General features: G+C 40.4%; 1 protein-coding gene across 1 annotated transcript in view; it reads left to right on the forward strand.

The window, feature by feature from the left end:
* DCBLD1 (discoidin, CUB and LCCL domain containing 1) overlaps positions 1-26643 on the forward strand; it is a 63762-nt gene that overhangs the window by 31391 nt on the left and 5728 nt on the right. Inside the window, exons 3-13 of the mRNA XM_045843121.1 lie at positions 2809-2943; positions 4246-4297; positions 8272-8344; positions 12743-12876; positions 20997-21037; positions 22007-22186; positions 22548-22672; positions 22944-23091; positions 23192-23299; positions 26271-26358; positions 26591-26640. Coding sequence (XP_045699077.1) covers positions 2809-2943; positions 4246-4297; positions 8272-8344; positions 12743-12876; positions 20997-21037; positions 22007-22186; positions 22548-22672; positions 22944-23091; positions 23192-23299; positions 26271-26358; positions 26591-26640 — 1134 coding nt within the window. The remainder of the gene's footprint in view (positions 1-2808; positions 2944-4245; positions 4298-8271; positions 8345-12742; positions 12877-20996; positions 21038-22006; positions 22187-22547; positions 22673-22943; positions 23092-23191; positions 23300-26270; positions 26359-26590; positions 26641-26643) is intronic.

Consider the following 26643-nt stretch of genomic DNA (forward strand, 5'->3'; position numbering starts at 1 on the left):
GCTACGCTGATAAAAAGCAGTATAAAATAGTGGTCCCCAGGGGAGGAGGGGTTGGGGGGTAGGACAGATGTAGTTTAGGACACAAACTTGCTACAAGTAGTAAATGAGCCCTCGCATGGGGATGTAATGCACAGTATAGGGAGTGTAGAAAACAATGTTGTGTTGTAACCATGAAGCTTCCTAAGAGACTAGAACTTAATTATTCCAATCACTCGAAATGATAATCATGTAACACGGTTGAGATGCAAATCATTCTTACAATGATGATCATATTAAAATATATAAATGTTTAATGAGTATGTTTTACACCTTAATTCCACACAATGTTATATGTCAAATAGATTTTAACTACAAAAAATAAAAATCCAAACAAGTCCTCAGTGATGATCAATTTAGACTTGTTTACCTCATTTTTTTTTAGAACTTATTGGGATTCCATAGAAATTAAAGGAGAAATTAGTATCATCACCATTTGGAAAGGAGTACATATGTTTTTATTTCCTCTAGGAAAAGACACGTGTGGTTAAAAAATATTTTGATTTATTAATAGCAACAATTTACTAATTATTTCATTTTTATTCTTAGCTTTGTAAAACAAGTATCTTCACTTATCTGTGCAAAAAACAAAGAAATTTCAAACATAGGTAAACAAACAGAATAAGCTGCAAAAGTCAAGTGCAGTAATCCAACTCACTTTAATTGGGCAAAAATACTTATCATTCTACTTTATTATACAAAAATGGATTTAGTATAAATTGCCGACCTACCCTGCTTGTGAGTGCTATTACTGTTCATAAAAATCCATGTATCTATTACACCAATGATTTCCTCTCTTGCTTTTCCACACTTCTCCTCCAGACTTCTTCATATTTTAAAATGGCAGAATGAAATATTTTATGTATCTTTATCATCAGATTTGATTTTTAAGAACAGACTGTTGCAAATGGAAGAACATTTAACTTTATTTCAATTCAAAGAGTATCTGAAAGTCCACCACATGCCAGATACTGTATGAGCTGCTGGAAATAAAGTGATAGAGAACTTCCTAACCGCACAGGACACAGTCTCAAAGGAAAACAGACAGTATTGTTTGTTTGTTTGTTTGTTTGTTTTAGTGTATTCACTTACTTATTTCACAAGTACTTACATAGCTCTCATTATGTGCTAGGTCATCTTCTAAGTAATTTCCAAGTATTAACTCATGTAAGTAATTATACATGATGAGTGTCTCTAAAGAGGGAAGTCATCTTTTTTATTCAGATTTTGCTGAAATTTAAACATAGGGAACAACAGTGATTTGGGGCATGAAGGTAAACACACAGCATTTCTCTCTCGCTCTTTCACATCTCAGGATGTGAGACCAAGACAGAACAGAAGAGAAATTCTGTCTCGTATCAGGAGAGGAATGCTTAGTTAAGTTCACGGTGCTCACCTGAATCTTTCAGCAGGTTGATCTCTAAGTTCGTTTTAGCTAGTGTTCTGTTGCCTTCAGGCTGAGTTAGGGTAGTCTTTTTCTTTCCCTCCTCCATCCTTAAGCTGATACTGTTATTGTTGTTGTTGACTCTTCCCGTACTATTTTATTTTGGGGAAAGTCGATGAAAAATACCTGTCTTCAAAGCCTGCTTGCTAATCCCCATTTTCAGAGAAATTACTGTCTTGCATGCATGACTCTTAAGATAACAATTTACAAACTAAACTGTAACTTTAGTAGTCTTAGGAAGGTGTTTTATTTTTTTGTTTAGCTTCAAATCTAATTTTGTGCTTTGAAAAGTCATTAAGCTCCCTATTGCTTTTTAAGCAACTTATTCTAGAAATAATATGTAATACTCTTAATTACATAATTTCTACTATAGGATTTCAAAAGGTTTTAGAAATTATTCTGCTTTATTATGAAATTTACTTCACAAATCAAAATAAGTTATATGGATTAACCAAAAGCTACCCTGAGAGAGAGATAAATCTATAAACTGCATGAGACTATGTTTACCATGCATTAAATATTCTTTTGATTCTGGAACCTCCTTTTAAAAAGGGAATTTGTCAGTTTCTTTGAGCAAATTCAAGAGGCCCCTAAAGTATATTTTTTGTGATGACATTTTCTTTACTACCTGTTTTGGTCAGTAACAAAATACCACAGACTGAATAGCTTAAAAACAACAGACATCTATTTTACACAGTCTGGAGGCTGGGAAGTCCAAGATCACAGTGCTGGCAGATCAGTACAGTGGCTGGTTAGGGCCCACTTCCTGGTTCATAGCCTTCCCTCTGTGTCTGCACAGGGGAGAGGGGCAAGCAAGCTCTCAGGGGCCTCCTTGTGAAGGCACTCATCTCATGAGGGCTCCACTCTTGCTCCCTGCACGCCTCCCGGAGGGCCTGCCTCCTGGCACTATCACACGGTGGCACTGAGAGTTCAATGCATGCATGTTGAGGGGACACAAACATTGAAACAGTACTTTAAGCAAATTTAGAAGGCCCCTAGAATATCGCTTTTGTGATCATTTTCTCCACTACCTAATATGTCTGAACTTTGTTGGTCTTATTTTTACAAAACCCCAAACCTGTCTCTTGGCTAGTTCACAATTAACTAGTTCTAGCCTGTTATGTATCCAGTTAGCCGCTTTTCCCCCTTGGCTTGTCCGTATAATCAGGTTCACTGTTAGTCTCAATATTACCCAAAATTCCAGTCGAGTGATGATTACAATCTTACGTATGTATTGTCTGGTAAATTTGACCTTAAAGAGAAAAAGTGCCATATGCCAATTCTTTGTGCTAAATTTTGAAATGTGCCAAAATGTGCTTTGTTTATAGGACCATATTGTGGAAGTATGAATGTTCCCAAAGTACTCTTGCTGAACTCAAGTGAAGTAACTGTTCGCTTTGTGAGTGGATCCCACACTTCTGGGCGGGGCTTTTTGCTGACCTATGCCAGCAGTGACCATCCAGGTATAGCAGAAGAATCAACACAAATCTGTAAACCTTTATCTGTCTAAGAATTTCTTTTGCTACTTATCACTATCTCTGGACATAGCAATGCTCTCAGATACAGAATTAAGATGGGAGGGAAGAGAGGAATGCAACCGTTTTGTAGAACGTTAGATTGAGCCACTGACCTATGTGGAACATAGTTGATCTCATTTTCCTAGTAACTTCGGGTGGACCATCCTTGGGGCTACTGTCCTGACCCTTCTAAGGTCTGGCTATTCTCTGTAGTCCTCCATCCACCCATTTCTTAGCACAGGACAAGCTTTTTATCCAGTTCCCACCATACACACACACCCCAGTGCACCAGCATGGGCCATGTGAGTCTGAGCAGGATGTAGTCACTAGCACAGAGTCCCCTAACCATGCAGCTGACCCCTGAGCAGGAGAAAAGGGAAGCAGGAACACTGATGAGAAGGGACACCTGGGCTCTGTCCAAGCCTCTTGTTTCCCAGCGGAATTACCGTGCAGTCTACTCTCTGTTGGCCCAGGGCACAGAGGTGCCCAGTTTCTGTTTTCACTCCCACCTGGCAGAAGTACTCTGGGAAGGGGGGCACTGTTCATTTCCCACTCAGCCAGTGAAATCTCACCAATCCCAACAGGTCCCAGCTTGGCCAGTGTTCACCATATGTTGCTCCCTGTTGGAAAGATTAAAGAAAGGAAGAACTATTGCAGCAAGTGTGGAATATTTTGAAAACTATACTAGGCTGACATAAATGCATCAAAATCTATGGTATCTTAGCATCTCTGTTGGTTCCATTCCCAAACAGCACCCTCGTTTTAAGTCCTTGGTCCTTACTGACCAAAGTGAAGAGGCTGTTCGTGCTCTTGGTAAACATGTGGTTCTTGAGTCACTCTACTAGCTAAATTGTTAAATTACAATGTTCCTGAACCATCTCTATGAACCACTTTGGGCTTTAAAACTGTTTGCCTTCTGTGAAGGGAGGTCAGACACATGATCTTTGTAGGCACAGAGTGGACAGTAACTACCCATGTTGCTTTTTATATTGGAAATGGTTTCTGTTGTCGCTCACTGGACAACCCCTGAAACACGGCCCTGGGGGGTGGAAAAGAGAACTGAAGGGAACTGTTGAATCCTGAGGGCATTATGCTCAGTTTTGATTGATTTTCAAACAGAGAAATGTGCATAGCTAGATAATGAATAAATGCTTTTTAAAAATCGTCTTTTTTATTTTAAAAGAAATTGTTCAGCAGGAGTATCCTAACTTCCATTCAGCCCGCTGATTACAATTGTCTTTATGACAGATTTACTTACATGTTTGGAACGAGCTAACCATTACTCGAAGACGGAATACGGGTAAGTATCGGTGTTCTGGCCACGCTGCAGCCACATGTTGTGAACATGTGAACATGTTGTTTTCCTTCACATCAAACCAGATATTGTTTGTACTTAATTTTTTAAAAACGCTATCCATGTTGTAACTCACAAGGAATGTTTGACATGGTTTCTTATGTAGCAGAGGTCCACAAGCCTTTTCTGTCAGGGGCCAGATAGTAAATATCTGGGTTTGGCAAACCATTGCAGTCTCTTTTGCATCTATTCACATAGCTGGCATTGCCACTGTAATGCAAAAGCTGCCATAGACTATCAGTAAACAAATGAGCAGGGCTGTGTTCTGATGAAACTTTGTTTACAAAAACAAGCAGCAGGCTGGATTCGCCCTGGAGCTGCAGTTTGCTGCTCCCTGAGTCCTACTCTCATGCCAGAGCGCATTTTTTACCTGGCCTGCCTTTAGGAGTGACTTCTGTTAATTCTTTAACTTTCAGAGGATGCTGACTTTGTCTTGCCCACAAAATGGAAACCTACTGAGAACAGCAGATGAAAACTTGCATCCCAGCTTTAACTGGGAAGATCACTTAATCTCTTTGATGTGCATTTCCTCATCTGTAAAGTAGAAGAGCCTAGAGCAGGATTTCTCAACCTTGGCACCATTGGTATTTGGGGTTGGATGATTCTTTGCTGGGAAGTGCTGTTCTGTGCGCTGTTGGATGTTCAGCGGTAACCCTGGCTCCTAGCCTCTGTGTGCCAGTGTGATGGCCCAGAATGTCTCCAGACACTGCCAAGTATCTCCCTGTGGGCAAAATTCACACCCAGTTGAGAACCACTGGTCTAGAGATCATTGCCAACAACACTAACACCAGCTATAACTCCTCAGAGTGCTCTCTTGGTGCCAGGTGCTTAGTGTCTGGATGTAGCATATAAGCAGCTCATGTGAGTGTTCCGACATGCCTGCAAGGCAGGTTCTCTTATACCTCGAAAACAGGCACAAAGCAGTTAAGTTTTGCAACTTATCCAGGACTCCACACTTAATAAGTGTACCCAGCATCAGGCTCAGGAATCCATGGTCCTAATCGTCTCAGACATTCTAATAAATGAGATTATTTTATATGCAAAATAAACTCTAGTGTTACTATTAAGTCTGCTAGAGAAAAAACAAAAGTAAAAATGACTAGTAATTAAATAATTAATGCCTGTAAAGTTGCCATGCATCCCATGTTGAGATATCTGCCAACATTCCCTCAGGTCTTTCAGCCCTACCTGTGCAGCGCCCGCCCGTGGTGACAGGGCCTCTGGGCGTTAGTGATCGTTTTCTGTCCCCCTAACAAAAGGAATATACTGAGGCCAACAGAGTGAGGTTATGGTTCCAGATCGCCAAAGCCAGCAACTTACAGGCAATGCCTGACTATTTAGTTAGGGGCCCTGGCGTGACAATAGCTGTCCAGTGTGAATGAATAGAAATCATGCCTATTTCTTTGTCAGATCAACAAAAAATGCTGCAGAGTTTTAGTGATTACTTTGTGTGTCTCATGAGATGAAAAGGTTGAAAATTGTGGATTGAAGCTGTGGCCCGGTGGTTCTGCAGTGTTTACGGGGAGATGAGGTAGGATGACTAACACAGGTTCCTCGTCCCTCACTCGCAACTGCGAAATGCAGAAAGGCTTCAAAGTCAAAACACCTTTACAACTCAGGTGGTGGCCATACCTGATTAATGTGACCAAAAAAAAAGCCTGAATTCTGAAATACGTCAGGCTCTATGGGTTAGGGTAAGGAATTGTAAACCTGTAGCAGGATTCCCTGTTGTTTTCATTTCTTAATTCCTTGATTATTGCTGCAATGCTGGACTCCATTAGGTCCATGGGAAAGAATTGTGAGTTATTTATTTGGGTAGTTTTGGTAATTAGATGTTGTTACTCATCTAATTTGCTAAGTCAGCTGGAGGAAACAGAGGAAATGAAGTCAAAGCAACTGCTATTTTGGAATGTGTTTGGGCTGGTAGATTCTCTTTAAACAAACCGACTACACACTGTCGCACTTCGGCATGTACAGAAACGGGCACTGGGCCCTTCATCTTCAAAGTTGCCATTGTTCTATTTATAGCATTTTGACTTTCTTTTTACTTGTTTTCCACAGATGTATTGTTGTCATTCACAGCCTATTGATATGTAGACTCTTGGAGGAACTCCAGATGAGGAAACTGAATTTAGGGGGATTATGTGCCTAATCAGGGTCAACAACTAGCTAGGTAGTACCAGGGCATGGGTCACCCTGCCCTAGGCCCCTCAACCACACCATATGCAACGAAAGGTTTCTGGACAGTTTCTTAAAAAATAACCGTTAACTAGATGGGATCCTAATTTTAAAATACACCCTTTTTCGTCAAACTTGTGGAAAAGTAGTTGCTAAGGGCTGGGATGTAGGGGAAGTAGGGAGAGGTTGGTAAAAGGGTACAAACTTCCAGCTTCAAGAAGAGTGAGCTCTGAGGATCTAAGTGTAACAGGATGACTAGAGCTGATACCGATGTATTGTATAATTGAAATTTGCTAAAAGAATTGACCTAAATGTTCTCACATACCTGTATTTATAAATAAAAATATGTGAGATGGTGGATGTGTTATTTAGATGGCTGACATAAATCATCATGATGTATACTTTAAATATATCACAATTTTGTCAGATGTACTTCAGTAAAGCTAAAAAGTACATATACCTTTATTTTGTGGTTACAAAAGTAATTTATAACTAATGCAGACCATCACTGTCGAATATTAGCCATGTGTAGCTATGAAGCACCTGAACTGTAGCCAGTTTAGATTGAGATGTGCTCTAAGTATAAAATATACAGCATATTTTTACGACTTGGTACAAAAAAAAAAGGGCTAAATATACCTCACTGATGATTTTTGCTATTCATCACATGCGGAAATGATAAAATTTGAATATATTGGGTTAAATAGAATATATTATTAATATTAGTTTTTTGCTTATACTTTTTAAAAATATTTTATTTATTTATTTTTTAGAGAGGGAAGGGAGGGTGAATGAGAGGGAGAGAAATATCAAATATGTGGTTGCCTCTTGTGCACCCCCTGCTGGGGACCTACAACCCAGGCATGTTCCCTGAGCAGGAATTGAACCAGTGATCCTTTGGTTCTCAAGCCAGGGTTCCATCCACTGAGCCACATCAGCCAGGAAGAAATTTATTTTAGACAGAGGGGAAGGGAACGAGAAAGAGAGGGAGAGAAACATCAAATCTGTGGTTGCCTCTGGCACACCCCCTACTGGAGACCTGACCTGACCTGTAACCCAGGTGTGTGCCCTGACTGGGAATCAAACCAGCAAACCTTTGGTTCTCAGGCTGGTGCTTAATCCACTGGGCCACACCAGCTAAGGCTCTTTCTACTTTTTAAAATGTGGTTACTAGAACATTTAGATTTACATATGTGGTTTTCATTATGTTTCCATTGGATTGTGCTGGTAGAGTGAACCAAGGCATTACAGAGTTAAATACCACAGAAAGGGAAAGTTTCTCAAAATCCCACTAGTATTCAGAGATCTAATTCCTTGTCTTCTTTTCGTTCGTAGAAAACATAAGTTGTTGCTTTATATGTTTTAAATGTATCTTTTTATAAAAACAAGATCCTGCAATATATAGTGTTTAGAAATTTTGCTTTTTTTTCTTAAAAGTATTTTTGCACATCTTAGGATCAATTAAGATGCATCAGGGAAGCCCGTTATTTAAAAGGTTTTATAACAAATCCTTATATAAAACAACAACTTATTACAGAAATTATTGTGTAAAACTTGCTTTCAGAGTAATATTTTAGAGTAATCTGCATTTTCATAAATTGGGTTTCTGGTTTGTCATCAAAGTGTTCTATAGAGCAGAGAAAATGGTTTTAAGTATACTTTTAAATTTAAGTATCATTTAATAAAATATAAATTCTTTCTTTCTTTTTCTTTTTTCTTTTCTTTTTTTTTTTTTTTTTTAGCAAATTCTGCCCAGCTGGTTGTAGAGACATAGCAGGAGACATTTTTGGGAACGCGGTGGATGGATATAGAGATGTAAGTGATCCAGGGTAATTTGACATCAGGGAGGGAACTGAAAAGAGTGAGTGCTGTTGCTCTGCCTGAATTCACTACAAAGCGAAGCCAAGAAAGATATAGAACTCTGTAGTTAGCTACACAGTTCTCTCTTTTCTAAGAATTAATGGAATAAATTAACCATAAAAACCAAGGTTATTCATGTATTCATTCCTATTTTTAGCATTTCCCATTAAGCATACTGTAAATGAAATGGTAAAATGAAAAAAAAAAACTCTTTTTAACACCTAAGAATAGAATTCTATCCAGTTTTGATAAGAGACCATCTTTTTGTTATGGTTCATTTCTTTATTTTAACGCTCCATTTGATTCATGTAATAATAGCCAAGGGCATGAACACTCATATCACAGAATAGTGACATTGTGTCTGGGACCGAAGAAGCTTTCTGTCTTGTTCTTATGTTATTCCCCTCCCTCCTTGCACCGCAACTTCTTATGTCTAATGAGACTTTCTGGGTTGTATACATCTTTCCCAGAGAAAAGTAAATTCACAAGATATCATTTTTATAAAGTATGTGACTTGTCTCCAGATATACAATCTTTCATTTCTTACTATTTACAGATTACTGTCCTGGAAATCCAAGATCTAATTTTTAAAATGTTACATCGCTGTTTAAAATAGTTAGGTTTATAGGAATTTGCTTGAGTTCTTAGAAATGTGATGGCACTTTTTTCTAAGAATTATCGGCGTGTGTCTGCAAGCACCGGGAAAACATACATGTTCCAGAAGTTTGGTAATTCATCTCCAGCAGGGTGGGAAAGACCTGGCTTTGGTTTTTGCTTTTAGCACATCCTGACTCTGGAAGCAGTGGCCTTTGTTATTTTGGTCTTTATTTCCTTTTTCACGTATTGTCTTTATTTACAAGAGTGACACAGGATATTCATTTGGCCTATAAATTGTTTGGACCTTAAAATGGTTTATGCTACCTCAGTTTGAAGATATACTTGGAATAGGCTATTCCTAAATGACTTCAGGAAATTAACTAAGAGAAATAAAAAAAGTATAGTTCCCCGCCAGCAAAAGAAAGTTTGTCTTGATTATTTCCTGTACCACGCAAGAAACGTAAGAAGTGTGTACAATTAGAGAAATGGCATCATTTTTCTTACTTAGCTGTTTATCTTGCCTCCTTGTGACAGCTTTCTTTCTCAGTGGAACGGGTTTGCTGCGTAGGAGACCTAAGTACACGATTTGCAAGCACTACAAGCGGGCTTCCTATTTGACTCACTTGCTGGTTTTACACCATTTGCTTTTAGAATGATTTTTCTGGAGGGAAAATTTGTATTTTGGAAACTAATCCCATTCAAAGAGGTCTAATCAATGCCTTTTTTGAAATATCAAGGGCATATTAGATATCTATTGCTAAATAACAACATCACCACAAACACAGAAACTTAGAACAATACATGTGGTCTCTCCTGTGTTCTGTGAGCCGCTAGTCTGGGCATGCTCAGAGGAGTTCTCTGCTTCATTGTCAAATGGGTGCACCCACGGTGTCAGCCAGGCCTGTAGTCTCATCTGAGACTGGACTGGGGAAACATTTTCTTCTAAGCTACCATGGTGTTGGCGGCATCCGGTTACTTACAGATGGTTAGATGGAGGAGCTCAGTTTCTCCCAGGGTTTTGCTAGAGGCTGCCCTCAGCTCCTTGCCTTGTAGGCCTCCCCCACATCACTACTTGCTTCTTCAAAGCCAGGCAGGGAGAGTTCTCTAACAAGGGAGTCTCCTCGCAAGACAGGTTACAATCTTATGTAATGTTAGCATGGGAGTGGTGTCCATCGCTTCTGCTATATTCTATTAGTTAGCAGAAGGCCACAGTTCCTACCACACCCAAAGGGATTACACATAGGGGAATACCTGGAGATTATTTTGGAGGCTGTCTTATGGTTCCTGTATCTTAGGAAATGTGTTCAGCAGTAGCAAGTCTTTTTCTGGAAGCATCTTTGCAAAACCAAAGCATATCCTATAGGGCAGGATGAAAGAACTTACCAAATAAGTTACCAGAGAAGCTATTGATGGGAAACAGGTATCTCAGGGGAGAAACATGTTGTCCTAAAAAGCAATCATGGAAAAGGAATTGATTCATTCTGTGTTGTCCCAAACAGCAGAACTAGGATCAGTGGGTGAAAGTTACAGGGAGGCCAATTTCAGCTGCATGTGAGCAATCATGGAACAGTGCAAAATGGAATCGGATGTCTCAAGAAGCAGTGAGACTTCCAGCCCCTGAAAGTGCCAGATGTAGTTATCACAACTATTTGTCTGTCAGAGATGCCAGTTTGCCTTGCATTCCAGGGCTGAAAGAGATAAGCAGGTCTGCGCACACCCTACACTAGGTTCATAGGTCGCCCTCCAGGACCACAAGGTGACAGACCACTCGAAAAAATGCCAGACATCAGCGATTTTCAACCTTTTTCATCTCATGACACAATAAACTACTTACTAAAATTCTGTAGAACACCAAAAACTACATTGTATTTTTTTGTCAAGCTGACCAAAAAATAGGTATAATTTTGATTCATTCACACCAGATGGCTATTGTTGTTTTTTTTTTTTTAATTTGACAATCTAAGGGAAAAGCGGGCAGTGTCCCTGACTAAATAGATTATTAGTCAGGTATTGCAAGTTTAATAGATTAAATAGTCCGGAATTGCAAGTTTTAAAAATTCTTGCGACACACCAGTTGAAAATCGCTGCCAGATATGATCCAGTCTAGCCTTTCCATTGTGTAGATGAAGGGGGAAGCCAAACCCTGAGCAGTGAAGTGACTTGAGCACACCTGGTGGGGTTAGACACAGAGCCAGGATGATGAACTAAATAGCTGAGTTTAAATCCGGGACTTTTCCATTACAAACAACTGGCTCCTCCATGTTGTACCCGGAGAGTCTAAAGCAGTGATAAGAGATCTTTTTAAGAAAAGAAATTTTAGGGAAAATAAAAATGCAAGCTGCCTATTTAGTTTAAAGAGCACTATCATTTCCTCTTTTTCTAATTCTTATTATTGTTTTCCAAAATCAAGAAGGATAGTATCTGCATCTGTGTTTTATTTTAGTGTTCTCACGTCCTCTGTCATAAAATCTTTCCCCTCTTTTTTTGGCTATGACAACGGTTATTGCCAAAATGATTCACTTTGCAAACTCTAATCTACTAGATATTTGAGCTAAGTCAAAGATCACAAACATTCTCAATTTTATTGCAGCCATGTTAATTAGAAAATATGATTGGTCTCATGGGTCCTCCTAATATTGTAACCTAAATGTAAGTGAATTTTTCTGCTGGAATAAGGTGAACAGCCTGCCATTAACACAAGGAGGAACTGGAGGAGGAAGTCCAGTTACTGAGATGCAAGTTCATGAGCTGCTTTTCTCTTTTTGGCATTAGCCATCCTGGAGAAGTGGAGCATTGCTAAAGCTTATTTAAAAAATGATGCTTCTCAGCACCTCAGTCCTGGGCTGACTGTCTAATCATCCTCCCACATAGGTCTGTGCTCATGGGGTCCTAGGACCTAGGAAACACTTTGGAAAGTTCCAGTCCTCCCTCCAGCCCCTTTCCAGCAGGCCAGTTTCAACCGCAGGGCCCCCTGCTACACAGCCAGTCAGGTGCTCCTGCTTGGGTTGTCACACAAGACAGCAGGGTCTGCATGATTTGACATTACTATTTTGGTTTTTTATACCTTCTTAAATCTCTAAATTAATCATAAAATAAACTGTGGTGTGGAAGGTTCACCTTCTCAAATGATCCTCAGTATGTACATCTGGCAAACCACACGTAAGAAACTGATCTGTTGTCTATTTCTGCTGAACAGTTATCTATTTTTGCCACTCCAAAACTCAGTGGCTTAAAATAACAGCCCTTTCATTTGCTGCTGAGTTTGTGGGTCAGCAGTCTGGGCTGGTCTGCTCTTCAGCTCCCCTTGCCTAGAACTGCTCCTGCAGCTGTAGCCATGTGGCAGGACACCGAGGGCCAGAGGGCCAAAGATGGCCTCAGTGACACATGCAGCAGCACCAGACAAGCCACAAGGCCAGTTCAGAGTCGGTGTGGGGGGGTAACTACACTAGGGCACGGCCACCAGGAGGCGTTATTCACTGGGGAAACACTACTGCTATATATTACCTTCTTAACTACCTGGTGAGTAGGATCCCAAATTAATCAGCATACTGTGGTGCCTCTGATGTCATTGAGATAGTTCTCTCTGAATGCTTTTTCCCCCTCCCATTTTACTTTTTATTTAAATGAATTATAGTTAAGCAATGTCATGGGTCAGTTAGGGATCCTGACCACAAGTTAAAACACAGTGGAAAACTTGCACTATATTTTAAAGGTATTCTTGAGTAAGCTATGAGTGACAGCGTTGCCTTGTTTCAGAACTCTTTATTGTGCAAAGCGGCCGTCCATGCCGGAATAATTGCAGATGAACTGGGAGGTCAGATCAGCGTGCTTCAGCGCAAAGGGATAAGTCGCTACAAAGGGATCCTGGCCAATGGCGTGCTCTCCAGGGAGTAAGTACTTTGCCTGTTGTTTTGAGTGGAAGGTAATGTGAAGGCATCATCAGCTCACAATTTTGAAAGAGCAGCAGGCATGTGATAGATACAAAGGGTTTGTCAACTGAGAAGAATATGTGTGTTAGAGCAGAATTTATGGTGTCTGTGTGGAAGGTAAATGCAGCAAGAAAAAAGCTCACTGGTTATGCTGACAAGTACATTGAAAGAGGACCCATCTGAAGTCCCCAGGCAGAGGAGTATCTCTACTTGCCTCAGTGGGAGAGAACAAAAAATGTATTCCTTTTTAGCTTTTTCAGTTTCAGTGATTTATTGGTTAATCTCCAACATTACTGAAGATACTGAAGGGAGATTATGGTACTGAAATAAATCCACTTTTACTACAGAGCTCCCCAGAAGATTCCTAGAGACAATCTCTTCATGGTAAATAATAGTTGGGAAGCAAAGAAAGAGGACTTTTGTTAATGTTGTGAACTGTTCTCTTTGGTGTTATTCTCTGCTCTTGTAGCTTCATAAGAATATGTCAGTTACTTTAAGTGTTTCAGCCTCAGCCTTTAAAGCTTTCGGGTTCTCTCAACTTCTGGAGTGGAAACTGGAGCCCCTAGGACTAAATATAGCCCCCCCCCCCCCGTGGTCCAGATGTCCACATTATAAACAGGCATGGTTCAGAGGAAGGCCCCCCTTGGAAGGATGCCTAGTGAGGGAAAAGTACTCCTCTAGCCACTTTGTTTATCTTTCTCCTTCACTCTCTATCTGCCCTTGGAAATATCTCCCCACTACTGCAACTCTGGTTATTTTGATACATTGTCACATGGAATTGGTTCTGAGGATACAGCACAAAACTGAGGCTATAGGCAGTTGAGGATCCCAAAGCAGGAAAAAGTAGATGAGGACCTATGTCTTCTCCCACTGGCTAGTTGGGCATCACTCTCCTGTCCCCACCATTTAGCTCCAGCCCCTTCTTGCATGCAGAAAGAACATGATCACATTTGACTGTTCCATTCTCACAATAGATTGTAGACTATCTTATCTGGTAAAAAAGTCACAACACAGAGAGTAGATGGGTTTCCAAGTTAGTATAAATACAGTGACTCTGATGTCATTTTGAGGAAGTTATACAATCATTTCTTTCTCTCCCTACTACTTTTTATTTGAATGTATTATAGTTTAGTAATATTGTGGGTCAAATAGGGATTCTGAACACAGGTGATAACATTATTTTTATAAGAATATGTATTTTATGTTTCAAAGAACCAATTTATGAACTCACAAGTAAACTTTGAGATAAAAACTAATTTCTGGGTTTGGGGATGTTGGCCTAAGCTCACCAAGTTACCACCCAAAGCTGCTAGCGTGATGTTTCCAAAGGCCAAAACTCAGACTTTGGAGTAAGCAAAGGTTTATGGGTTGAGAAGGTGCCAACCAAGAAGATGGGAGACCTAACCCTCAAATCTACCTTAAGAAAGTACAGAATTCAGGCTTCTTTTTTATGTCAAGGGAAGGGGAAGTAGGAGGGCTATGTTTTTAAAGCTCAAGCATCAGGCAGAATTCCTCTAAAGATGAGCTTTTTATATGCAAGGCAAAGCAGGAGCTTTTAGCTTGAAGGCCCCAGAAACAAAGCAGGCCTAAACACCATGCAGTCAGAGACCGAGCATTTCACTCTGTTACAGCTGAAGAGGGGATGCAGTGGCTGACGTCAGGTGAGAAGTTTGCTAGGCATCTTCATGAAGAAGGCAAGCCTTGGGTGTGATGGAAGGTAGGCCCCAGGCTCAGAGGGATGTAGTGGTAGAGTGAAGACCTGGCAAGAGATGCCAGAGAGGAGTCGTGGTGACCGTCAGCACACCATGCCCACACCCAGCTCCCCTCCAGCAGGCTGGCTGGCGGGAGGCAGAGGAGAAAAGACAGCACTCCCACTAGCAGTTCTGAGTTTCGGGGTGCTCTGGGAGTAACTGGAGAGGTTGTTCCAGTGCAGTCCTTTCACAGGCATTGCAAGCAATGTGGTGTGTGACTTACGAGAGCCAGCCAGTCGTCACCAAGGACACACCACACACTCAGCTGTGCAGGCTCATCGCCTCGTATGAGAAGAAAAGAAAAGACGCTCCTCCGCCTGCCTGACCTTCCTATCTGCTTTCCCCTCTGGGTGGGATTTTTTACAACAAGGGGCCCTAAACTGTTTTTTTATACACTATCTGAACATTCATAGTCAAAGTAGTTCTAAATTTGTGTCAAAGTTAATATCTAAAAGCTTGCAGGTGCCTTTAGAATCTAAAATCCTTACTCAACCAAACATTATATATAATGAGGTCTGCCCAGCCATTGTTAATAAAATGAGAATGGTTTGTGTGACGTTGATGTAAATTGGCAGCCAAGGAGAGTGGACTGGAATGCACATGTGTGTACAGTAACAACTTCACTGTACTGGTCAGTGGGGGCAGTAGATGCCATTGAGTGAGCATATGTATTGCGTGGCCTTCAAATTGACTGAGCAACTAGAGCAATGAATCTGTATCAGATTTTGAGTTAAGCTTAAACATTCCTCCATGGAAACTATTTGGATGATTCAAAAGCCCACAGCTATGAGCAGCTGTTGATCGGCAGCTTCATCACAACAACACTCCAGCTCATGCGTCACATCTCATGCAGTGTATTTTGGCGAAACATCAAGTCATCCAGGTGACTCAGCACCCCTGCAGCCCAGACTTGGCACACTGCAACTTCTGGCTTTCCCAAAACTAAAATCACCTTTGAAAGGGAAGAGATTTCAGACTATCGATAAGAATGAGGAAAATACGATGGGGCAGCTGATGGTGACTGAAAGAACTGTGTGAGGTACCAAGGTGCCTACTTTGAAGGGGACTGAGGTGTCATCGTCCTATGTACAATGTTTCTCGTATCTTCTTCAATAAATGTCTCTATTTGTCATTATTACATGGTGGGATGCCTTCTGGACATACCTCATATATATATTTATATGCATGCGTATACATATACACACATATATGTACTATATATAAATGAAATTTTATATATGTATTATATATGTTCATGCATAAAGTGATTGCTTAGGCACCAAAGTTTTAAATGTTAGCTTGACCCTGACTTTTGAGGATCTTTGTCTTTTTATGAGTTTTATGTTTTTTCTCTATTGAGACTCAGGTGCTATTTCAGGAAGGCCTCAGGCTGTGGCCTAGATTTGATGGGCGCTGCCCCTTTCAAAATGAATGAAAAAGGGGACTTTGGCTTTAAATCTGTTTTTTTGGAATCTCTTGTCTGTGTTTATATACATCTGAATGCTTCTTTTGTAAATATAGGATACTAAAAAGGTTAACTTGTATTTTATTTTAGTGTTGAAGAAAAATTAGTAAAACTATTGAATAATGGTAACCATTATATTCTCAATAACTTCTGCGATATCAATTGAGCTTAATACATGTGAAGTTGCTTTGTATAATTTGAAATTAAATTTCAATGCAAAAAAAAAACAATACAGAATTCTGAATCATTAATGAATTAGGAAAATTTTGCTTCACATTCCATACAGTTATTTGAATAGGTTTTCCTATTTCTGTGTTGGTGTGAGCAGACACAAAATCCAGAATTCTTTCAAGGTTCCTTCTCCCTTCCGGCTCTGTGATTTTGCACTGACTTTCTGGACTGCGAGAGGAGGAAACCGTAAGCTAATACAGACTCTCTCACTCATTAGGATTCCCGAATCTGCAGGGAGCAGTTGTTTTTATCTGTGTTGTTTTGCTGTGGGGGAACCAGTGCACATGCGGTCATTGAACTTCTGTTCCCACACATGATTGTGTGGTGTTCAGGAAAAAACACAGAAGGAAGCATTGCAGCTGAGGAAGAAGGAGTCCCTAAAGTAAACACCCAGGGCCCTTCTGGGGTTCATCCGGGGTCAGCTTACTTCCTGGATCTGAGGAGACCAGAACGGAATCAGGAAGAGGCGCCTTCACACAGAGGATGGGGCTCAAACCACAGGCCGGGAAGGCTTTCCTTTGTGTTTACATCGGAGCCTTCTTGATTGCTCCTGGGGCCCTCTGGGAAGGCTGGCCGTTCCTGGAATCTGACCCAACTCCTTCACCCTAATGTGTGAGAGCCTCATCCTCAGCCTCCCTAGGGCATTTTTTTTTAAGAGGACACTTACTTACCTATAGAATTCTTTACATGGCTGTATTCAATTAGTTCAGCAGAGTGAAATGGAAAAAACACATTTCCGCTAATAGTGGAGGAAAGCCAGGAAGGAGCTGTTAAACACTGAGCCTTCCCGGACATCTTCTCTGTGTTGACTCCAGAGTCATCCTTCTTACCATAACTTCTCTTTTTCTACAACAACGAAAAATAAATATTTCAGTGTTTCCTAGCAGTGGGAACAAGTTTAGGCTGTTGGGGTTGCAGCAGTATTCTTTGGGTTTATTTGAGCCACATTTCAAGTGAAATACTGAGTGCAGGAACATTAGAGATAATGGACAATTCAGTCAAAGAAAGGCTCTAAATAAATCTTAATAAAAATGTATTTATTTATTTTAATTATATTTTATTGATTATGCTATTACAATTGTCCTGACTTTTCCCCTTTGCCCCCTCCACACAGCACCCCACTCCCTCAGGCACCCCCCCACCATTGTTCATGTCCACGGGTCATGCATGTTAGTTCTCAGGCTACTCTGTTTCCTATACTGGACTTAACCTCTCCTTGCTTACTGTGTAGCTACCTCTTTGTACTTCCTAATCTCCCACCTCTTTACCCATTCCCCCACACCCCTCTCCCACCAGGAAACCATCAAAACGCTCTCTGTATCCATGACTCTGTCTCTCTTCTTCTTGTTTGCTTAGTTTGGTTTTTAGATTCAGTTGTTGATAGAAAATATTTTTTCCTATTTTATTGTTCATGGTTTTGATCTTCTTCTTTTTCTTAAATAAGTCCCTTTAATATTTCGTATAATAATGGTTTTGTGATGATGAGCTGCTTTAGCTTCTTTTATCTGGGAAGTTCTTTATCTGCACTTTGACTCTGAATGATAGCTTTGCTGGGTAGAACAATATTAGCTGTAGATCTCTGCTTTTCATGACTTTGAATATTTCTTACCAATCCCTTCTAGCCTGTAAAGTTTCCTTTGAGAAATCAGCTGGTAGTCATATGAAAACTTCCTTGTAGGTAACTACTTTTCTCTTGCTGCTTCTAAGATTCTCTTTTTATCTTCAACCTTTGGCATTTTAATTATGATGTGTCTTGGAGTGGGTCTCTTTGCATCCATCTTGTTTGGGAATCTCTGTGCTTTTTGGACTTGCATGTCTACTTCCTTTGCCAAATTAGGGAAGTTTCCTTTCATTATTTTTTTTTCAAATAAATTCCCAATTTCTTGCTCTTTCTTTCCTTCTTCTGGTACTCCTATGGTGCAAATGTTGGACCTCTTGAAGTTGTCCCAGAGGATGCTTATACTATCATCATATTTTTGGATTCCTTTTTCTTCTTGTTGTTCTGATCAGTTGTTTATTTCTTCCTCATGTTCCAAATCATTGGTTTGATTCTCACCTTCATCCACTTTACTGTTGTTTCTTTTTAATTGTTCTTTATTTCAAGTAGTGTAACCTTCATTTTTGACTAGAGCTTTTTTATGCTGCTGAGGTCCTTAGTAAGTTCCTTAAGCATCCTCATAACCAGTGTTTTCAACTACGCATCTGACAGATTGCTTATCTCCACTTCGTTTAACCCTTTTTCTGGAGTTTTGATCTGTTCTTTCATTTGATCCATATTTCTTTGTCTCCTCATTTTGGTAGCCTCCCTGTGTTTGTTTCTATGTATTAGGTAGAGCTGCTTTGACTCTGTCTTAGTAATGTGTGTGGCCTAATGTAGTAGGTGTCCTGTAGGGTCCAGTGGCACAGCCTCCACTATCACCCATGCTGGGTACTTGAGGTATACCCTTCATGTGGGCTGAGTACACCCTCCTCTTGTAGTTGACCCTTGGCAGATTAATAGGAGAGATTTACCCAGGCCAACCAGCTACAAGGACTGGCTGTGATCACTGACCACCAACTTCCTCCCTCCATAGAGGATAAGCTATGCAGGGGCAGGGTGGTGCTGCTCCAGTGTGGTCTGTAGCTGTCCGCTGGATGTGCAGGCACTGGGGTTTCCAAGGTGGTGCAGGCCAGGGTCAGTCCCCACCTATATTTTTCCCAGAGTACCCTGTCTGAGCTATAAAGCTATCTGAGATGGTTGCCATTTGCGCTGAACTTGGAGGTTTCCCAGAGAAAGCCAAGCTGTGAATCTAGGCTGGCTGCTGCTAGTGCTGGGTCTGGGGCTCACTGAAGCCAGCTGTTGCTTGTTTGATAGGATTTAGGAAGTTATGAAGCATGAGCCAAGACCAGTCATTCATTTGGAAAAACAGTTTGGATATGCCCATAAATTGTATGGGGCAGATCTCTGGGGATCTCCAAGGCAGGTCAAATAGTGTTAGCCGGATTAATGGAGTCTCAGATATGGCACCAGCTTGCTGGCTCTGTTGGGGGAGGGTTTAGCAAAGGGACAATGGCTTCTGCTTGTCTTGATGCCAGACACCTCAGCTTCTCCATGTATATCACTGGTGATTTTCAAGCTGCTGCTCTGCTGCTGGACCTCAGAGGCAGTGAGTCTGAGTAGATGAGTTCTTGAGTAGGTACATTATTTAAGAGGAACTGCTTGGGGTTCCAGAAGTTTCTAACACTGACTCAATCCTCACTGGTTTTTATAGTCAGAAGTTGTGGGGGCTTATCTTCCTGGCACTGGAACCCTGGGCTGGGGGGGCCTGGTGTGGGGCTGGGACTCCTACTCCTGAGATATCCCTTCTGAATAAAAATTCATGTAGGTATGAGACCAGCACATTCCACGTCTGCGCCCCTCCTACCAGTCTGAATTGATGTGGTTTCTTTAATTCCGTAGTTGACAGACTTCCATTCCACCTGATTTCTGGTGGTTCTGAGTGATGGTTGTTCTATATTTTAGTTGTAATTTTAATGTGGTTGTGCAAAGAGGTGAGCCATGTCTGCCTATACCATCATCTCAACCAGACATCTCAGAGCTAAACCTTTAAAATAATATTCTCAGTTTGTTAAATAATGGAACATATAGTGTTATCTACCTTTTTGTGTTTACCTCTAGTATCTAATATAGTAAGTACTATGAACAGAAGATTAATCTTGAGAATTCTGAATTTTCTATTCATTCTATGCATTTCTACACCACTGAGTTGGTGATGGATTTTTAAAAAGTTAAATACAGTGTTAGGCCTTAGGAATCTCATCTCTTCCAAAGAAGACAACTGCAGAATAAAGCTGATTTGGCAAGTTCTCCCATGAGATTTATACCGACTATAGAACAGCAGGGCTCCCGAGGCCCAAAGATCAAGGCTGATGAAATGAAGACTGTCTTACGGTGGTGAGGTCCAGTTCAGGCCAGTCATTGAAATGCTTTCAATTTTCTCCCAATGACAGCTACACCTTGACATCTAGAAGCTGGTGCTGGTTTATGGCCTGGTGCTGGTTGCTACACTGGGTAGGAGTGTGATCGGAGAAAGAACAGTCTGAGGCTGTTCAGAGCAACATGCTAGGGCAGGACCCCTGAGAAAAGGGGTATAGAAGTCTTCAGAGAAAGCAGGTAGCAAATGACGTGCTGTTCTTCTGAGTGACTGGTTTTCTTCATTTCACTCAATGGTCCTTGACTGTTGACAATGCGTGGGACATTTATGGTGACTCTTGAATCAAAGGAAGTATCTTCAGGGCCGTGATCCTTGCTGCCTCTCTCATCTTATATTAATTAATTAGATTTAAGGTTGTTCCTGAAACGGTATACCTGTACATTTCTTTTCAATACAATGATTTTGATTCAAAAGCCCTGTCTCAGAGTCCTGCTCACTTGTCTCCTGTATGAATATAGGAAAGTCGCTTACCTTCCATAGGCCTGATATTCTTGACCTATAAATTGCCAGTGATGATGATGGTAGCAGTGGCCTTGCTGGGGCACTGTGACGGTCACGGGGGTGTGGGGAGGCGCTGGGGGCCCTGTGCCGTAGCTCTGTGTCAGTCATTCGAGTTCAGTGAAGCAACTCAGTTCCTCACGTTTCTGCTTCCCGTTTCAGTGGCTCCCTGTCGGACAGGCGGTTTCTGTTTACCTCCAACGGTAAGGATCATGCTTTCCTTAAGAATTTGATAGTTTAAAATCTTCAGGGTTAGTTTATTTCTCCACATCCCTCAGATGGTGTAGTTTAAAGGATTCTGTTTGTTTTTCCTTCAGGTCACACATCACCAAGTATGGTGTGACTTAAAAAGAGGCAAGACCAGAAGCCAAACTGATATTAAGCAGAAACTATTTTTCTTTATAATCTAAGCTCTCCCAAATTTTTGCCAAGAGAGTGAAAATTTAAAATGATGTTTATTTTAAGATAAATTCCTTTATGTTTAGATTTTAACATAGAAAATCTTTTAAATAGTACAATTGGATATGTAGGTTTCTTGAGTGAAGTTATTGAATCTGAGTATGTAAAATAAAGGCTTTTATCCCCTCCATCATGGCATAGAGTCTGTGTAAATATTCTCCCCCTCACAAAGTAGAATGTTTCAAGAGGAACATTATGAGTATGTCTTTTCTGCCCAAGAAGAGGAGTGTGGCCTTTATTTGGTCCCTCCACATTGCCTTGGGCATGGTATAGTAAGGTCCTGTGGGTGAACGTCAGACACAATTTACTGCTCTTCAGAGCACCTGACGTACTTGCTCTGCAGGGGCATAGAAAGTGTCAAGTGAGAAGAACCTCAGCATTGTAAACCTTTAAAACACTTTGCACTTTCTTAAAATCACAGCGAATTTAGGTTAGAAAGGAAAGTCTACAGTGGGGACAAAGAGATGGCACTTATACAGGATGTGACTTCAATCAGGTCTATTGAAAAGAGGAGCAGCAACAATTTCAAGATACTGCAGTACAAATAAGTCCAGTGCAAATCTGCATCATTAAAACACCAGTAATTAAACAGTTGATTTGCTATCATAAGGGAAATAAAACAACTGACTAACTCTGAGTGAGATGGGGTACTTTTTTTTGCTTTAATTTTTTTTTTTTGGTATCTGAAACATTTTACTGCTCTTTTTTTCTAGGTTGCAGCAAACCCTTAAGTTTGGAAACGCATGGGCAGTGGATCGATGGGTTTGGAGAACAAGTTCTTTGGTCTCCTGGCCAAACCCAACTTCAGGACCAAGGGTCAGGGAACAGCAGCAAGAACCACAAACAGCGAGAGTGGCTGGAGATAGATTTGGGGGAGGAAAAGAAAGTAACAGGTACTGACACAAATGCAGTTAGTTTCACAAATGCAAAACGGCGCAGTTGAAGTTATATTTCTGGCTCACACAGATGCCTCAAAGTGCGCCACATCTTAACCTGCACGTGGTCTCTGTGGGAGAACCCCAGGTGTGGGTTGCAAATGTGAGTGTATGGGGGAGAGGGCCGACCTTTTATGTGGCGTGCCTCCATGTGAACACACTCACCTGTGATCAGGTTTCTAAATGCAGATAAGAAAAGCTGGCCTGTGAAATGATTTGCGATTTCAAATGAGGGGGAAAAATAGAAACATGAAGTTAAAATATATGCTATATATAACATGTTTTTAAAGCTACCTATAAATAATATTTTTCTTACAAGGAATTAGGACCACCGAATCCACACAGCCAAATTTCAACTTTTATGTTAAGAGTTTTGTGATGAACTTCAAAAACAACAACTCCAAGTGGAGGACCTACAGAGGACTCGTCAATAACGAAAAAAAGGTAAGAGAAACTCTGGAAGAAAGAACTGAGTAGGAGATCAAGCCTCCAAGTATTTTCATGAGTGAGTTCCCAGAAAACCGGGTCCCAGCACCACCTTAGATAACTTGGCCTTTCTTTGCAAAGTCTTGTATCTTCGATATCGGGTGTCTAAAAAAAATGCAACAGACGTAGAATCCTGACTTTGGTTTCATGTAACCAGGTACAAAAGGATTGATAAAGACCTAAACACTAACTAATAGAATCTTCAGGTGAAAGTTACCTATTTCCACAGGTGTTTCGGGGCAATTTCAATTTTCATGATCCAGTGACGAACAATTTCATCCCTCCCATCGTGGCCAGATACGTGCGGGTTGTCCCCCAGACGTGGCACCAGAGGATAGCCTTGAAAGTGGAACTCATTGGTTGCCAGATTACACAAAGTAGGATTCAGGGGAAGTCAGTAAGTAATTCAATTCTGGTCATGTCCTTTCATAAATCGTTGTCACTGATGTGGTTTTTGCAATGTCTCTCCCCTCCCAGGTAATGACTCACTGGTGTGGCGCCAATCCAACTCAAATTCTGTTGGTTCAACTATAAGAGAAGATGAGACGATCACAAAACTCATCCCCTTTGAAGAAATGCCCACAGGTAGAGTAGTTATTGTTTTATGATGTCCTCAAGAGTGTAACTGATACTCCAACCACTATTACAGTATCTTCAACAAATGTTTTTCTTTGTCATATAAATGGCCAGAAACAGATGGTTCAGAGGTATCTGTTCATGTGTAAATGGTGTATATCTGCAACTACTCATTGCAGTATTGTACGTACAAAAGATAGTGTTTACCCTTTAAACACTAAGTAAATGTTTTATGGACAAATAATAGCACATCCATACAATGGAATACTCTTCAGGCACAAAAAAGAATGTGTTAGTAGACTTGGCTGCTGTGGCTCAGTGGATTGAGTGCTGGCCTGAGAACCAAACGACCACCAATTCGATGCCCAGTCAAAGCACATGCCTGGGTTGCAGGCCAGTGGGGGGTGCGTGAGAAGCAACCACACACTGATGTTTCTCTCTCTCTCTCTTTCTTTCTTCCTTCCCCTCTCTAAAAATAAGTAAATAAAATATTTTTTAAAGAAACAAAAAAATTTTAAAAAGAATGTAGTAATTTACAAACCTCTTTGACATAAATTGACAACTTAAGTAAATAAGCAAGGTATAGAACAGTCTATTAGCACTCTAATATGTGTGTAAATATATATATTCATTCTAGTATTTCTAGAACAATGTCAGGAAACATAATTTGGCTTTTTGTGGAGGAGAAACAGAGGTAGGAGACAGACATTATATTCTATTCCTTTTTATACTTTTTAAATTCTAAATATGAAAGTGTATCATTTATTCCAGTAACAAACATTATAAGTACATTTATTTTTTCAGAATGTAAAATAACTTACCTATTAATTTTATAAAATTTGGAAATATTAGAGAAATATAAATAATATAAATATAAATGCTACATATCAGCATCAATAGATGACTACCTTTTGACCCAGTGATTCCACTGCTGGGAATATACTCTAAGAATCCCAAACTCTAATCCAAAAGAACTCATGCACCCCTATGTTCATAGCAGCACTATTTATAATAGCCACGAGTTAGAAAGAGCCTAAGTGCCCATCAGTAGACGAGTAGATTAAAAAACACAATGGAATACTACACAGCAGAAAAAAGGACTTCCCACCTTTTGTGACAACATGGTTGGAACTGGAGACTATCATGCTAAGTGAAATAAGCCAGTCAATAAAAGACAAATACCATATGATCTCACTTATAAGAGGTGTCTAAAGAATAATATAAACTAATGAGCAAAATGGAACCAAAGACATAGAAACATGGAACAGACTGACAGCTGTAAGAAGGGAGGGCAGGGGCAGGGACTGTTTGAAAGAAGGTGAAGGGACTAGTCGAGGAACACCTTCGAAGGACCCACGGGTGTGGATACTGGGGTGGGGACTAACTGTGGAAGTGGGAGGCAGGCTGGGTAATGGGAGTGATGGGGGAATAACTGGAACATCTGTAACAGCATAGACAATAAAACAGAAAAAATAATCACCAAATTGTACTGCATCTGATCTATTATAGTTATGTTTATAACTTTGAGACAAAATGATAGCATACCATACATTCCATTTTGTAGTGTGTATTGTTCACTTACCATTGCATTATGAGCACTTTTCAATGTTAAATAGTTGAAAAACACAATTATTAATATATTTATAGTATTTTATATGGACATATGATTATTTAGTTAAGGGTTTCCCTATTGTTAGATGTTTAAATTGTTAAATTTTCCCAAATTTCCACTTTTATAAATAACACCAGGGATATTTATATAAATTTGGTTCCTTTCTAAGTTCCTTATCCTTTCTTTCATAAACCTTTCCACTCCTGGTTGTCTCTCTCTGTGTTCTTCCCAAGGATCATATATAAAGAAGGGTAAAGAACAAATATTTCTCCTTTAGGCTGTATAGTTTCTACAAGCTTGGGGCCTTCTGGAGTGCCTGGCCAAGGGACCCTTTTTTTAAAAGCAGAAAGAGCTGTGGAAGACCCAGTCTGCTGTTTTGCACAGCAGTGTGGAAATGCTCTTTGAGGTCATTGGGCTGTACTTCCTCTCAGTCCACAGCTCCAGAGCTCCGGCAATGAGAAGCTCCCGCTCTCCAGGCCTCTGTTACTGTCCAGGTCCAGCCCTGGCCGCTGTCAGGGGGAACTGGCTGCTTGAGCCAAGCTAGAGCTCCACACTGCTGAAACTCTTCACCTGTCTGAATAGCTCCTGGCTGGGTGGGACAGCTTTAAAACTCCCCCTCAGTTCTGACTTGGGAGTCTAATATGGTCCAACCAACAACTCGGAGTAAACGTTGAAAACTGCCTTTTTGAATGAAATCCTGCCATCTGCGACAACATGGATGGATCTAGAGGGTATTATGCTAAGTGACATATCAGACACTGAAAGACAAATACCATATGATCTCACTTATATGTGGACTCTTAAAAAATCAAATAAGCAAACAAACAAAACAGACACAGACTTACAGATACAGAGGACATAATGATGCTTGCCAGATGAGGCGGGGTTTGGGGGAGTGGGTGAAAAGGGGGAGGCATAGTGGTGTACAAATGGCCAGTTATAAAAACTGTCCGGGGGATGTAAAGTACAGCATACAAAATAAGTGTCAATAGTATTATTATCACTGTGCATGGTGATAACTTCATAAGTTATATAAATGTCTAATCACTATGTTTAACACCTGAAACTGATATAATATTGCATGTCAACTGTAACTAAAAAAAATTTTAATGATTTAAAAAATTAAACTAAGTAAAAGAAAACTGCCTGGAAGCAGGAAGGGGAGGTGAGGATAAATTTTATTTTCCTAAACCTCAGCCAGAATTTTGAATTCTCTCTTTTTGCTTTTCAATGCCAGCAAATGCCTTGCCTGTGTTCGTTTTCCCCATGTGTTAACCTTTTGAAGACCTTTCAAGTCAATGTTGAGCTTTAGATGGGGAAACGTGGCCGCGGGTCATTTCTGCTGAAATGTCATGCTTCCCCTGGCAGGAGTGAACATCGCGATGGTTGCAGCTCCGCTGGTGCTCCTCCTTGTCCTGCTGGTCGCTGGGATGGGGATCTCTGCTGCCCTTAGAAAGTATGTGACTCCACATTGTTACATTTCTTCTCTGATTATGTAAACAATCACAAGATGAAAACGTCTACTCTTCAAATGTTCACGTAGAAAAGCAACATTACTTCTTCCAAGATAAAATGTCAACTTGTAGTTACAAGTTAGACAGAGGTAGAGAGCATCGAGTATTCTTTTATAAACAGTACTTACCAGTACTGAGAAACTCTTTCAGTAAAACTTTTTTTTGTCTTGATAGGAGGAAGAAGAAAGGAAATCCTTATGCATCCGCTAAAGCTCAGAAAACAGGTT

This window comes from Phyllostomus hastatus, unplaced genomic scaffold, assembly GCF_019186645.2.
Source record: "Phyllostomus hastatus isolate PE091 unplaced genomic scaffold, TTU_PhHast_1.1 phas_contig_40, whole genome shotgun sequence".
In the NCBI taxonomy this organism is placed as follows: Eukaryota; Metazoa; Chordata; class Mammalia; order Chiroptera; family Phyllostomidae; genus Phyllostomus; species Phyllostomus hastatus.